The sequence below is a fragment of the Leopardus geoffroyi genome, chromosome C1 (assembly GCF_018350155.1).
Source record: "Leopardus geoffroyi isolate Oge1 chromosome C1, O.geoffroyi_Oge1_pat1.0, whole genome shotgun sequence".
Classification (NCBI taxonomy): Eukaryota; Metazoa; Chordata; class Mammalia; order Carnivora; family Felidae; genus Leopardus; species Leopardus geoffroyi.
This window is the reverse complement of record NC_059328.1, coordinates 55,532,016-55,544,776: the sequence shown is the minus strand read 5'-3', so window position 1 is coordinate 55,544,776 and position 12,761 is coordinate 55,532,016. Positions and strand designations below refer to the sequence as shown.

The 12,761-nt window shown below is 36.2% G+C and overlaps 1 protein-coding gene across 2 annotated transcripts in view; it reads left to right on the top strand.

The window, feature by feature from the left end:
* Positions 1 to 12,761, top strand: part of CC1H1orf141 (chromosome C1 C1orf141 homolog) — a 64,674-nt gene that overhangs the window by 41,102 nt on the left and 10,811 nt on the right. For both annotated transcript variants that reach the window (XM_045477785.1, XM_045477784.1), the window contains exons 5-6: positions 2,204 to 2,271; positions 7,785 to 7,890. In XM_045477785.1, the coding sequence (XP_045333741.1) occupies positions 2,204 to 2,271; positions 7,785 to 7,890 (174 nt within the window). The remainder of the gene's footprint in view (positions 1 to 2,203; positions 2,272 to 7,784; positions 7,891 to 12,761) is intronic.

The window sequence follows — 12,761 nt, the reverse complement described above, 5'->3', positions numbered from 1 at the left end:
AATGGCTTTTACCATCCATAGATCTACCAACATTTCTGTACTTGATTATGTATTCTTTTTTAAAAAAATTTTAATGTTTATTTATTTTTGAGAGAGAGAGAAAGCAGAGTGTGAGCAGGGGCAGGGAGGGGCAGAGAGAGAGAGGGAGACATAGAACTCAAAGCAGGCTCCAGGCTCTGAGCTGTCAGCACAGAGCCCGACACGGGGCTCAAACTCACAAACCATGAGATCATGACCTGAGCTGAATTCAGACGCTCAACCGACTGAGCCACCCAGGTGCCCCTTTATGTATTGTTTGAGAAGGTAAAAGAATCTTAGGGAACTCGCACCAGAATCTCCTTTAAATTCCCTTCATGGAAATACTGGGTTTTTCTCCTATGCATCTCAAAGCTCTTCTAGCCTCTGGCCATTTCCCAGTTCCAAAGCCACTTCCCCATTTTTAGTTATTTGTTATAGCAGCACCTCACTTCTCAGTGCCAATTTCTCTATTAGTGAGTTCAGGCTGCTATAGTAAACTACTATAGGTTGAGTGGTTTAAACAACAAATATTTATTTATCACAGTTCTGGAGGCTGGAAGTCTGAGATCAGGGTGCTAGTGTGGTCAGGTTCTGGTTAGAGCCCTCTTCCTGGTTTGCAGACAGCTGTCCTCTTGCCTGATTCCTTACATGGTGGAGAGAGAGATTCTCTGTCATGTTTTTTCTTATAAGGACATTAATCCCATCATAGGGGGCTTCACTTTCATTACCTCATATAAACTTAAGTACGTCCCAAAGGCCTCACCTCCAGATATCATCACATTGAGGATTAGTGCTTCAACATATAAATTTGGGGAGGAATAGATTCACTCCATAGCAATGAACCTATCTAAAATATACCTCACTCTGTTGTTCTCTCTCACCAAAATCTATTTCTGTCACAGCATGTATCTTAATTTATAATTATTCACTTCTTTGTCTCACTTGTTTATTATCTGTATTACCCACTAAAATGTATGTATCACTGGGCACAGGAATCACAATTACAGTGTCTAACACCAGTGCTGGCATGTAGTAGGTGATCAGTAAGTAACTGTTGGGGTGCCTGAGTGGCTTAGTCGGTTAAGTGTCCAACTTCAGCTCAGGTCATGATCTCACAGTTTGTGAGTTTGAGCCCCGTGTCAGGCTCTGTGCTGACAGCTTCGAGCTTTGGATTCTGTCTCCCTCTCTCTGCTCCTCCCCCACTCACACTCTCTCTCTCTGTCACTCAAAAATGAATAAACATTAAAAAAAATTAAAAATAAATAAATAACTGTTGACTGAATGAATGCCAGATACTATTAAATTAGTTACATCTATTATTTCATTTCCTCCTCACAGCATTCCTCTAAGATAGTACTATTATTTCCCCTTAACAGATCAGAAAACTAAGGCTCATGGAAGTTAAATAACTTATGTAAGGGTATATGACTTACAGACAAAAAAGTAGGCTTTGGTCCCAGGCTATCTAAATCCAAAGTCTGTATGCTTGACCTAACACCATACCTACCTTAAGAAAATCCATAAAAGGATAACCCAGGTTAATAAATAATTAGAGCTGAGATGGGGTTCAGGTTGAGGGGAATATTTCTCTTTTCAAAGGAATTAATGAAAAGATTCCTTTAATTATGATTCTATTTTGTTTAGAAATCCATTTTTTTCCAAGAACATTCCACTTTGTTGTGTGTTCTGAGGTCATAGCTCTGACCTCCATAGTTTCTGATAAGTAGTCAGGAGTTAATAATCAAAAGTTATAAATTCTGTTAATGGAATTGGCTTTTTTTTTTTAATTTTTTGTTACATTTCTTTATTTTTGAGAGGCAGAGAATGAGTGGGGGAGGGGCAGAGAAAGGAGGAGACAGAATCCGAAGCAGGCTCTAGGCTCTGAGCTGTCAGCACAGAGCCTGACGCGGGGCTCAAACTCATGAACTGTGAGATCATGACCTGAGCCGAAGTTGGACGCTTAAACGACTGAGCAACCCAGGCGCCCCTAATAGAATTGGCTTTTAAAGCAAATTACTCTAGAATATATTTAGCTCTGAAAATGTAATGCATATGTAAGCACCTAAGTTTATCAAATTACATTTCTAAAGTTGACTAGAAGTAGAAAAAATATTTTACTGATAGTTAAATTAAAAGTAGCCTAATAGTATAGAAATATCATTTATGTTTCGATTTGTTTCTTTAGAGCCAATGAAAGAAAATCTGAATTCAAGATCTTTTAGACCTTTTCTTTATCTTAAGGATACAGCTGAGGTAGGTTTAATTTGTGTACCTAACAATTACTTTGTAGAAATTCAGATTGGCACTAACAATTTTGTATATACTTCTATGAATCCCAAATTCACATTTATTTTAGGATTCAAAGTGTAAAATTTTAAAGTGATTTCATCTTTGATATTATGTAAAACTTTATGTGAAAGGATAATACAGAAAATAATATATTATTTGCTTGACAGTCCATATAGCAGAAATTACTTGAATATGATAAGGACTAACAGTTATCATAAAGTTAGTTAAAACAGGACATCATAAAAAAATACATGCATGACTTAAATATTTTAATTTAAAATATGAAAATATGCATCCATTTGTAATCTTTTGAGGTATAGCCAAGACCATTTCTTTTTAGCATACTATAGTTATTTATATAATTACAGTCACAATTACTATAAACAAGAGTGGGACCAGAAGTATTGATTCTTTTTTTAAATTGCAGCATAATTGTAGTATTGAAGTATAACACACATGTTACATTAGTTTTAGGTGTACAACATAGTGATTTGACAACAATATTGACTCTTGATAACCTTTTGAGCAGAGAGGTTCATGGGCATCCAGAAAAGTAGTTGACTAGCCTTGAACACTGAGCATGCCTTGGCTATTGTTCATTAGGTTTTATCTAGGAAACTAGGGAGAGAAGTTAACCAGAGAATCAGGAAAGGAAAGTCATTTAAGAGAGTCTCTTAGATATTAATTTATTATTAACCCTGATTACTGCTAATATGGAAAATGAAGCATGAAGAAATACATACTTTGGACCATAATTAATGACATTATAATTTTTGTTGCATATTCCCCTTTTATAATTTTTAAGAAAATTTACAGGATCCACTGTCCAGAATATTAGTATTATCCTCAACTACATCTTTTATTTAGGTTCATGTTAAATAAATACCTTTCAAGAAATACATATTGTAGCATCACAAGTTTACTCATAATAATAAATTTACTAGTATCTTATATAAAATATGCAACATTTTAATTTTTAAAAAATAAGTTAAAATATACATATGAATTTTTAAAAAATTAAATAATTCAGAAAGTCTAATAAGGATACAAAGCACTTCCATCCCATTCTTCTTGTTCTAATTTCCTCTTTTCAAAGGGAACCATATTTAACTTTTGGGGGGGGGGTTTAATTCCGTTTAAGATTAACTCCGTAATTTTAAAGAATGAGCTTCTACTACTACTTTTTTGCTTTTCAACTTTAAATATTATATAGTCAGTAAAATATATTTGAATTAGCTTATTTATATTGCTGTACATTTCATCTCTCCCCGTTTTTTTTCTTCTGGATCTTTGATAGTTACTTTTTTGTTTCCTCAGTTGTTAACTTTTGTACCTATAAATAACATATCTAAATATGTTTTCTTTTAAATTAACTTTAAGCACTACCTCCTGATTCCCCTGTTTGTAAAATGAAGAACTTAGCAGCCCTATCCTTTTCTCACATTCTCCTTCACACCTTCTTCCCCAAGTCAGGTATATCTTTACTTTTGCATTGTTGACGTCAATGATTATATTCAGTCTTGCAACTCTGATTAAGCCCTCATGTTTTGTCTATAGGTTAATTCTAAAACTCAAGGCTATAAATAGTATCTATGTTGTGATGACACTGTAAATATTCATTGTAATGAATGTACAACAAAGTAATGTGCTAGGATTACAATTCTTCTCAATGGGTAAAATGTACAAGCAAAAGGCTTTCTTTCCTTATTCTCCACCAGTTACTCAAAAATAATGCCATGCATTAGTTTGCCTCATATTGAAACCTTTACTGTCATGTATACACTTTTGTGTTTTTTTCCGAAGATTCAATTTGCCCTTTTTTTTTCTTGTGGGAGGATGATAATAATAGCAAACATCTATAATAGTACTTACAGTACTTTTGTAGTATAAATATACATTATGTATATTTGTATATATATGTATATATGTATATATATAAATTTACATCCCTAACAACCCAAGGAAGTACTATTTTTATTCCTATTTTATAGATAAGAAAAAAGAGGTACAAAGAAGATATAAGTAATTTGGCTGAGATCAAATTATAAATGGCAGAGCTAGGAAGAACCTAACAGTCTGATACATGCTCTATGCCTGTAAGATATGCAGTCTCTAAAAAAGAAATATACAATTTTATCATTATATGTGAATATAGTCAAGCTTTCTTACTCATTATCTCTATTGAGTAGAATCTATTCTAATCTTCTTGGAGGAATTGTTCAAGGATCCCAGTGACTTTTTGTTCTAAATTTGACCTATTTTAAGCCTGTTCTGCAGTTGTCACTCACTGGGTCATTCCATCCCTGGTTTAGTTGCCAGATTTTAGTACTCCATGTTTTGTTATTTCTTCTGGGATTTCATCTTTATTTTCCTATAATATGTCTTCAAGGAACATCCCTAGAAGTTGTTCATAGATGTCTGGGTGTATATTTATTTTTCCCATTATATGATTGATAATTTAGCTGAGTACAGTTATATGTTAACTTCATTTTTTTCCCTAAACTTTGATGACATTGCTAGACTGTCTTATGCCATTCAGTATTGTTAATGAAAGGTTCTCAGTCTTTTGTAAGTTGATATTATTTAATTTTTCCCCTTGGAACTTTTAGGATCTTCTCTTTATCAATATCGTTTTCACATGTCTTGAGGATATGCCCAAGGGTGGTAATTTTACTTCAATTCATTTTGTTCAGTGTTCTGTGGACCCCACCCTAAAGCAAATGTCTTTCTTTAGATCTTAAAAAATATCTCTGTTATTTCTTTTCCAATTTCTTTCAACTATTTTCTGTGTTCTTTAATGGTCAGATATTAGATTTCTTGGGTTGATTCTCTATATTGCTATTCTCTATTTTTTGTTTCTGAAAATTTACCTTTTATTCTAGTCCTTTGATTGCATTTTGGTTCAGTAATGATATTTTAAGTTTCTTTCTTGTCCTTAGTTGTTGTTGTTTTTCTTTTTGCAGACTCCTGTTACATGTGTTCTCAACATTTTCTGAGGATGTTAGAGTTCATTTCTTTTAACTTATTTTCTGTTTCTTGAATTATCTCTTTTTTTTTTCTGGTGTCAGTATTCTTTTTGTTTAACATGATAGATATTTTTGAAGTTACTGATTTTTATCATACCTAATAAATCTTCATTTGTTCATATTTAAGAGTAAAGATATAAGTTAATTTTTCTATGAAAGTGTCATTAATTTTATAAATAAGTGTATCTCCAGAGTGGAGAGTCAGCTGTTCTGTGTATACATCAGAGTTCTCAACCAGCTAGCTTTACTTTAGCATAAGAGGGCAGAGAGCAGGTAATTTGACTGGTAGCCTTTCTTCCAAATGCTAGCATGAAGAGAGTTTCACTCCAGAGAACCAAACATTAGCAGTAAGTTTATTAAGAGAAGGGCACTTATTTTAGCCTGAGATTAATTAAATACAATTTTCTATAACTGTATGTGGGAGAGGGTAACTGGGAAATGGGAGAGGTGGCAGTTGGTTCAGAAAGTCCAAAGAATTGCAGTTAACCTGTCTCTTTACAACTTTTGTTTTCATCCTCACCCTAAATATCTGCCAGCTCTATGCCTGGAGTTTCATCAGAAAAATGTAGTTACTTTAATACCTGCAAGATTTTAAATATAATTGATAAATTCAACAGCCATCATTGATAAAACTACAAAAAATACTTGCTGTATGATAAAGAATATCAACATAATTTTGTTTTTAAAAAATTTAAAGTTTATTTACTTATTTTGAGAGAGAGAGAGAGCAAGGTTGGCAAGGGGCAGAGAGGGGGAAAGAGAATCCCAAGCAGGCTCTGCACTGGCAGCTTGGAGCCTGATGCAGGGCTCGAACTCATGAACTGTGAGATCATGACCCAAGCCCAAACCAAGAGTTGGATGCTTAACTGACTGAGCCACCCAGGCACCCCCCAGCATAATTTTAAAAATTATACCTTAAAATAGCCAACTTCATAATTAATGACAATACACTAGTCTATGGCATGGCAAGAGTGACACTTATTGCCACTGTTATTTATAGATGTTTAGGAAGTATTGAACAATGCAATAGGAAAAGACAATAGAGGTAGTAAAAACTCTGGAGAAATCTGATTCAGTATGGCTGAGTAAACCCTATTACACCCACCCTGTCTCAGACAATAAATGTAAACTCTAGACAAGATACTCAGAAAACACACACACACACACACACGCACGCACGCACGCACGCACATATTATCTGAAGACCCTAGAGAGTAAGTAACCAGAAGCATGTGACAACAAAAAGCATAGAAACTTGGAATAACTTACATACACAGGGCTATTTTTATGACTTTTAGCTTGAAGGGTAGATGAAGCTGGCACTGCATGGGGCATCGAAACCTCCGATAGGAAACATGTTCTTCCTGGCCAGGAGAACTAGAGAGCAATGTTCAGGGCAGCCCAAGCTTCTGGAAAGTGAGTGGAGAGTAATAGAAAGAAGAAAGTCAAAGATGGCAGCCCCATCTTCCATGTATAAACCCTATCCAAGTATCTCATTGCCCCCTGAACCATGCATGTTTAGGGAGACTGCAAGCAGCCCAGCTAAGGATAAAACAAGTGGACTGAAATGTGAGCTGCTGCTCCAGAGACAGTTTGTATTTTGAACCTGACTAAGTTAATTGCTAAAATAAAAGCATCAATAATCTTTCTAGTGACATAATGGATTCACCAAAGTCTCTCTCCACACTAGAGCCAATCTGAGACCCCAACCTGGGAAAAGTTGGATCTTTTTTCCAGTCCTCTCATTCTACTCAGAGGTATTCTGCTATATCTACTCAATGAATGAGTCAAGTTTCTTTTTAAACTAAGAGGGCTTTTTTCCCCCCTCAGTATTTGAATTTTAGATTTTCCCTGCATTTGGAGAAATAAATTTTATATGAGTATAATAGCTAAGTTTTAGAGGCAAAGAAAATAGAATTTAGTAAAAAGTGTGAATGTAGTCCAAGTTTTAAATTTCTGTAGATTTGTTTCTTCCTCATAAAGTGGTACTGACATCCATCTTATAGGGTTTTGTTTTTGAGGATTAAATAAATACTATATTTGGAAGTATTTAAAGAACTAGATGGGGGTGGGGGGGGTGCCTGAGTGGCTCAGTAGGTTAAGCATCTGACTTTGGCTCAGGTCATGATCTTGTGGTCCATGAGTTCAAGCCCTGTGTCGGGCTCTTTGCTGCCAACTGGTGCCTGCTTCAGATTCTGTGTCTCCCTCTCTTTGCCCCTCCCTCATGCGGACTCTGTCTGTCTCTCTCTCAAATATAAATTGACATTTAAAATAATTTAAAGAACTATACAGCTGTTAGTTATTATAATTATATATTCCAAGTGTGAATAATCAGATTTAAATTATTTATCAATATGCATAGAGAGAAATAATTTCTGAGATAGTTTTCCAGTTTTCCTAATGTTCAGGTAAAAAAAAAAATTCTAAGCCTTTGCATGATCTTATTCACAGAATAAACAAGAGCATAGAAGAACGTTGGGTTCTACAACCATTTCTCCTATAGCCACAATTCAATCTAAGGCTTATAAGGAGGAAAAAGACTCTGCTTTATTTGCAGGTATACACATTGTGTGTTTATATTGAAATTGCTGAAAATTAACTGTATCTAACTTTTCAAAGCATTAAGAAAATCTTTAAAGAATATCGTATCTTATCTTATCACCACATTATTTCCCTACTTAATAACTGAATAATATCTGTTACAAAACTGGTAAAATTTAGGTTGCTTATTATGGTATACAAGATTTTTCTAGCCTATTTTGTCTCTTTCTCCTTACTGGTTCTAGTCACTGTGAACAGTCTGTTCCAAATACAGTGTAATACGATTCATTCTGGCCTCTATAACTCAGAACTGACTTTTCCACCTGATAGATTCTTACTCATCTTTAATATTTAGGACACATACAGCTTTAATTAAAATAAAATCTGACTATATATTGTTTAAACAATAAAGATGTTTATATCTCAAATAAGAAGTCTATCAGTAAGGCAGTTCCAAGCATGGTTAATTCAGAGTCTTGATGAGATATACCTGGTCCCTCCATCTTTTCTCAAGTTTCTTAGTAAGTAGCCTGTCCTCCTAGTTTTGCTGTACAATATGGTGACTGCTATTCAAGATAACTTGTATGGCTAACAACATCCACTGAAAAAGAGAAAAGCTCTTTGGTTCCTTTGTAAAAATGAGGAAAATGCTCCTCAAAGCCCTCCAGCAGACCTTCCCTGGTGTCTCCTTACTAGAATAGCTTAATGCACCCATATTTTAACCAACAAATCATTATCAGCTTAGGTAAGTTTTTCCAGCTTTAAACAGGGTGTATACATATATATATTATATATAAACTATTTCACATATATTATATGATATATAGAGTGAGCAGAAGATTTAGCTTCATGGTGTCCTAATTGTCTTTTTCTCTGTTAGTTGAATTTGATTGCAGTATTTTAGTGTTTTGTACAGCTGTTACTAAGGACACAAGTAATACACTGTATGCTGTTCTATTTTGTTTTTTAAAATGTTGGTCAAAGTATGCTAAATTAATTTAGTGTCTAAATTGATGGGTTATAGCTCACATTTTTAAAAGCACAGGCTTAGATCATTTAAAGATTCACTCCCTTGGGTGAGGAAGGAGCCCAGCCTCCTGTGGGAGACATGGTTGTTTGGAGAAAGATAAATAAAATCAGAGCTCTGTCAGCATAAAAGGGAGAAAGGGGACTATTAAGTAGGCAATCTTCTGTTTACCACATAAGTCGCCTCTGAAGTGTTTCCTAACAGCGGGGCAGACTGTTCTACTCTTTCAGCAAAGCAAATTTCCCTTTATAAAATTTCTTGAGTCTCTCTACAGAAGAAAAATTACAGTTCTTTTATCAAAGTCCCAAATTAAGACTTCTGGGAAAGTTGGCAACATAAATACCAATTTATCCTGGCCAAAATGAATAACAAAAAGAAGAAAAATAGACAAGAAAAATTCATTAAATTGAAACTAAGACATTTTATCTCAAACCGAAAGGAAATCTGTTACATATTACAACATGAAGTAGTTTGAAAGAAGATTCCAGAAGTTGATTCACAATTCCATTTCCTAAGAGAAAGAAAAGTATTTAAAAAGCCAGTAGAAGATATTCTGAAAATTGTTCTTTTAATACCACTCCCTAGCCCCACCACCCAAATACTCAAAGAAAAGGGGTTTGTTACTAATGATGGGTCACAGAAAGATGGAAATCCCTCCCTTTTGGGATCCCTTTCCTCACTGCAAGTCAATAGCAGTCCAAGTCTGTGTTAGCAGTGTTTTTAGAGAAATGTGATGACCATACTTAGCCCTTTCTTTCTTTGGCTTCCTAGTATTGCTTCATATGGACTCAGGGGGAAAAACCTCCTAACTTGGAGGAGCAAGGTCTTGAAAGGGGAGTTGACAACAGAAGAGACAAGATGCAATTTCCTAGGAACCATCTTTGCAAGTGTGAATAATAGCCACAAAGACAATTGTGTAAAGAAAAAAATATATGATCCCATAAAACACTCTAAGAACTTTGAGGCCTTTCTTTGACTAAATGTCTCCTCAAACTGAATTGCTTACCCCAAGAGAGAGGTAAAGGACTCTAACCCAAGTGGCACTTCACCAGATCACCCATCACCATCACCACCTCATTAGAGTCATGAAGAAGTTTCACAAAACGTACAGTGCACAGGAACAAATTTCCTCATAATGTTTCAGGGCTCCGGCTCCCTCACCAGGCAGCTCAGGCAGCTGAATGCCTGAACTTACAAGGTAACAACATGTGGATTTGCCTGTCAATTTCTAAGGGGAGAATTTAACAGTATCCAGATAAGCAGGGAGAGTAGCCAAAGAAATTTACTTCTTTTGCATTTGGACTAGGATCAAACCTGGATTTAAGTGTCCGGATTCAAAGGTGAGTGGGAAAAACAAGAACATGGGACTTATTAAATATCACATAGCAAATAAAGGAGATAATTTAAAGATAGCTATGGTCACATTCTGACAGAAATTGTACCCCATGAAACAGGAGAAATTTAGAAAATAATATTTTTATATGTTTAAGAGATTAAAGAACATAAGGGATTCTGTGAAATAAGATTTGAAGATATAAAAGATACATGTCAAAAATGAAATGATGCTGTGAGAGCTAAAAATATTTTTTAAGTTTTTTATTTATTTTGAGAGACAGAGAAAGAGAGAGAGAGAGAGATAGTGGAGGAGGAGCAGGGAGAGACAGAGAGTCCCAAGCAGGCTCTGAGCTGTCAGTGCACATACCTTGAGATTATGACCTGAGCCAAAATCAGTTATGAGTCAGGCACATAACCGAATGGGCCACCCAGGTGCCTCAGAGATAAAAATATTTTTAAGGTAATGAGTAATGATAATGCAGAACCTAAAATTATATTAAAAGTTGTGAAGAGTAGAATAAACATTGGAGTAAACCAAATCAAAGATCTGAAGAGCAAGTTTAGGAAAATCACATAGAATGCAACGTGAAGGGACAGAAGTATGACTGGATCAGACAAGATAGTATATTGAGGTATCCAACACCGAGATAAACAATGTGTTTGAAAAAGAGAACAGAACAAATTGAATGAACTTGCTGCAAAAGGGCATAGGAAAACTATCTTTAAATAATAGAAATAGTCAAAGTCTCAATTTTGTTGATGCTTACATAAGTGTATATATATATGTATATATATATATATATATATCAGAATTCATCAAACTATACATATAAAATGCATGCATTTAATTGTATGCAAATCATACTTCAATAAAGTTAAAAAGAAAGCAAAAGATTAACACTGCAAAAGTCAAAAACTCCAAAATAATCTATTATGTCTGAAGTGATCTGAAAGAAAATTATTTAATAATAATCTAGAGTAATCTGAGGAGGAAGACGGCAGAGAAGTAGGGGGACCAGGATTTCCCTTGTCCCTCAAACCTAGCTGTATTAAGGTCAGAACACTTGGAACACCCAGGAAATCTATCTTCAGAGTGACAGAAAAATCTCCAGAGGTGGAGGGTGACAGCTTGGCGGGACAGAGGTATCTGTATGCGAATTGGGGGAGATAAAACAGAGTGGGCATGGAGGGGAGGGATCCCCTTCTGTGGAGAGACAAAAGGGAGAGAGAGAGAGAAACTGTGGATTGCAGTATTGTGTTGGAACAAGAGAAAAATCTCTCAGGACCATGGACTGGAGAACGAGAAATATAATCGGTGCCAGTCTCTACTTTGCAAACAGCCTTAGGAGCTGAAGATCAGAGTTTTCAAAAGTGCATGACTTTCTCCAGACTGAAGCTGCTGTAGCGGTGTGAGCATGCCTTGGGAGGAGAGAGGAGAGCTAGCCCCAGGGCACGGGAGCGACCTCAGGGGTGCACAGGGAGAGGACAGTGCCCTCCCTTGAGTACTGGGGGAAGAGTGTATATTGCCCCCCAAGGACAAAAGACCCTGCAGGCACCTGCCACATCTGCAGGGCAGATTGGTGCTACCCCAAAACCGGGTCTGTGCAGTGTGGGATCCTTTAAAACATGGGGTTTTGAATCCCAGCTGAGTGCCTAGGAGGCACGGGAGACTGTGGAGCAGGGCAATCCCCCTGGTTAGGGAGGAGAGATTGGGGTGTCGCTATTTTTCTCCCCATCACCAACAGAGTGGGGTTTCAGGGAGCAGTACAGCAGCCCCCAGTGGAGGCGGGACCCACTTACACCAAACCCCACCCCTCTGAGCCTGGCAACTGTTTATCTAGTTGAGTGAGACTGACAAAGACAGAACCAGAGGGCCTCTCCTCCAGACCAGCACAACCACCAGTCCCAGGCACCAACAGATAACTGCCCTGTGGTTTTGTGTGTTAGACTGTTGCTCCTTTTTTCTTCTTTTTTCTTTCCTTCTCTTCTTTTTTCTCTTCTTTTTCTTTCTACCCTTTTCTTTTTTCCCCCTTTGGAATCAGGCTCAAAGTTTCTGATTTGATTTTTGGTCAATTCTTATTTTATATATAAAATATATATTCTTTCTTTCTGTGCTTTGCTTGTCTGTGTAAGCAGGCATTTTTACTCTATTCTTTTCACACCTTTTCTATATTTCCTTTATTTTCCTTTCTCTCTCTCTCTGGATTAAGCCTTATAGTTTCTTTGATTCTCTCTGCTTGGTCTCTTTTTCACCCCTTTCATTTTTCTCTTTGTATGGGATCAGGTCCCTGGCCCTTTCCTTTCTTCCAGGGTTACTTCAATGAACAAATCAAAGCACGTCTGGTGGAAGGTCTAAACAATCTGCCACTATAAGTAAGAAGCAGCTTTGTAGAAGACTGACCAGTGGGATAGAGCAGCCAACAGAGTGCACGCAATATGCTACAAAAACACTTCCTGAAGTGCCAGGCCCTGGGCAGTGTATGACCCCTTTATAATACAGTAGTTCTCACAGGTGCAGGACACAT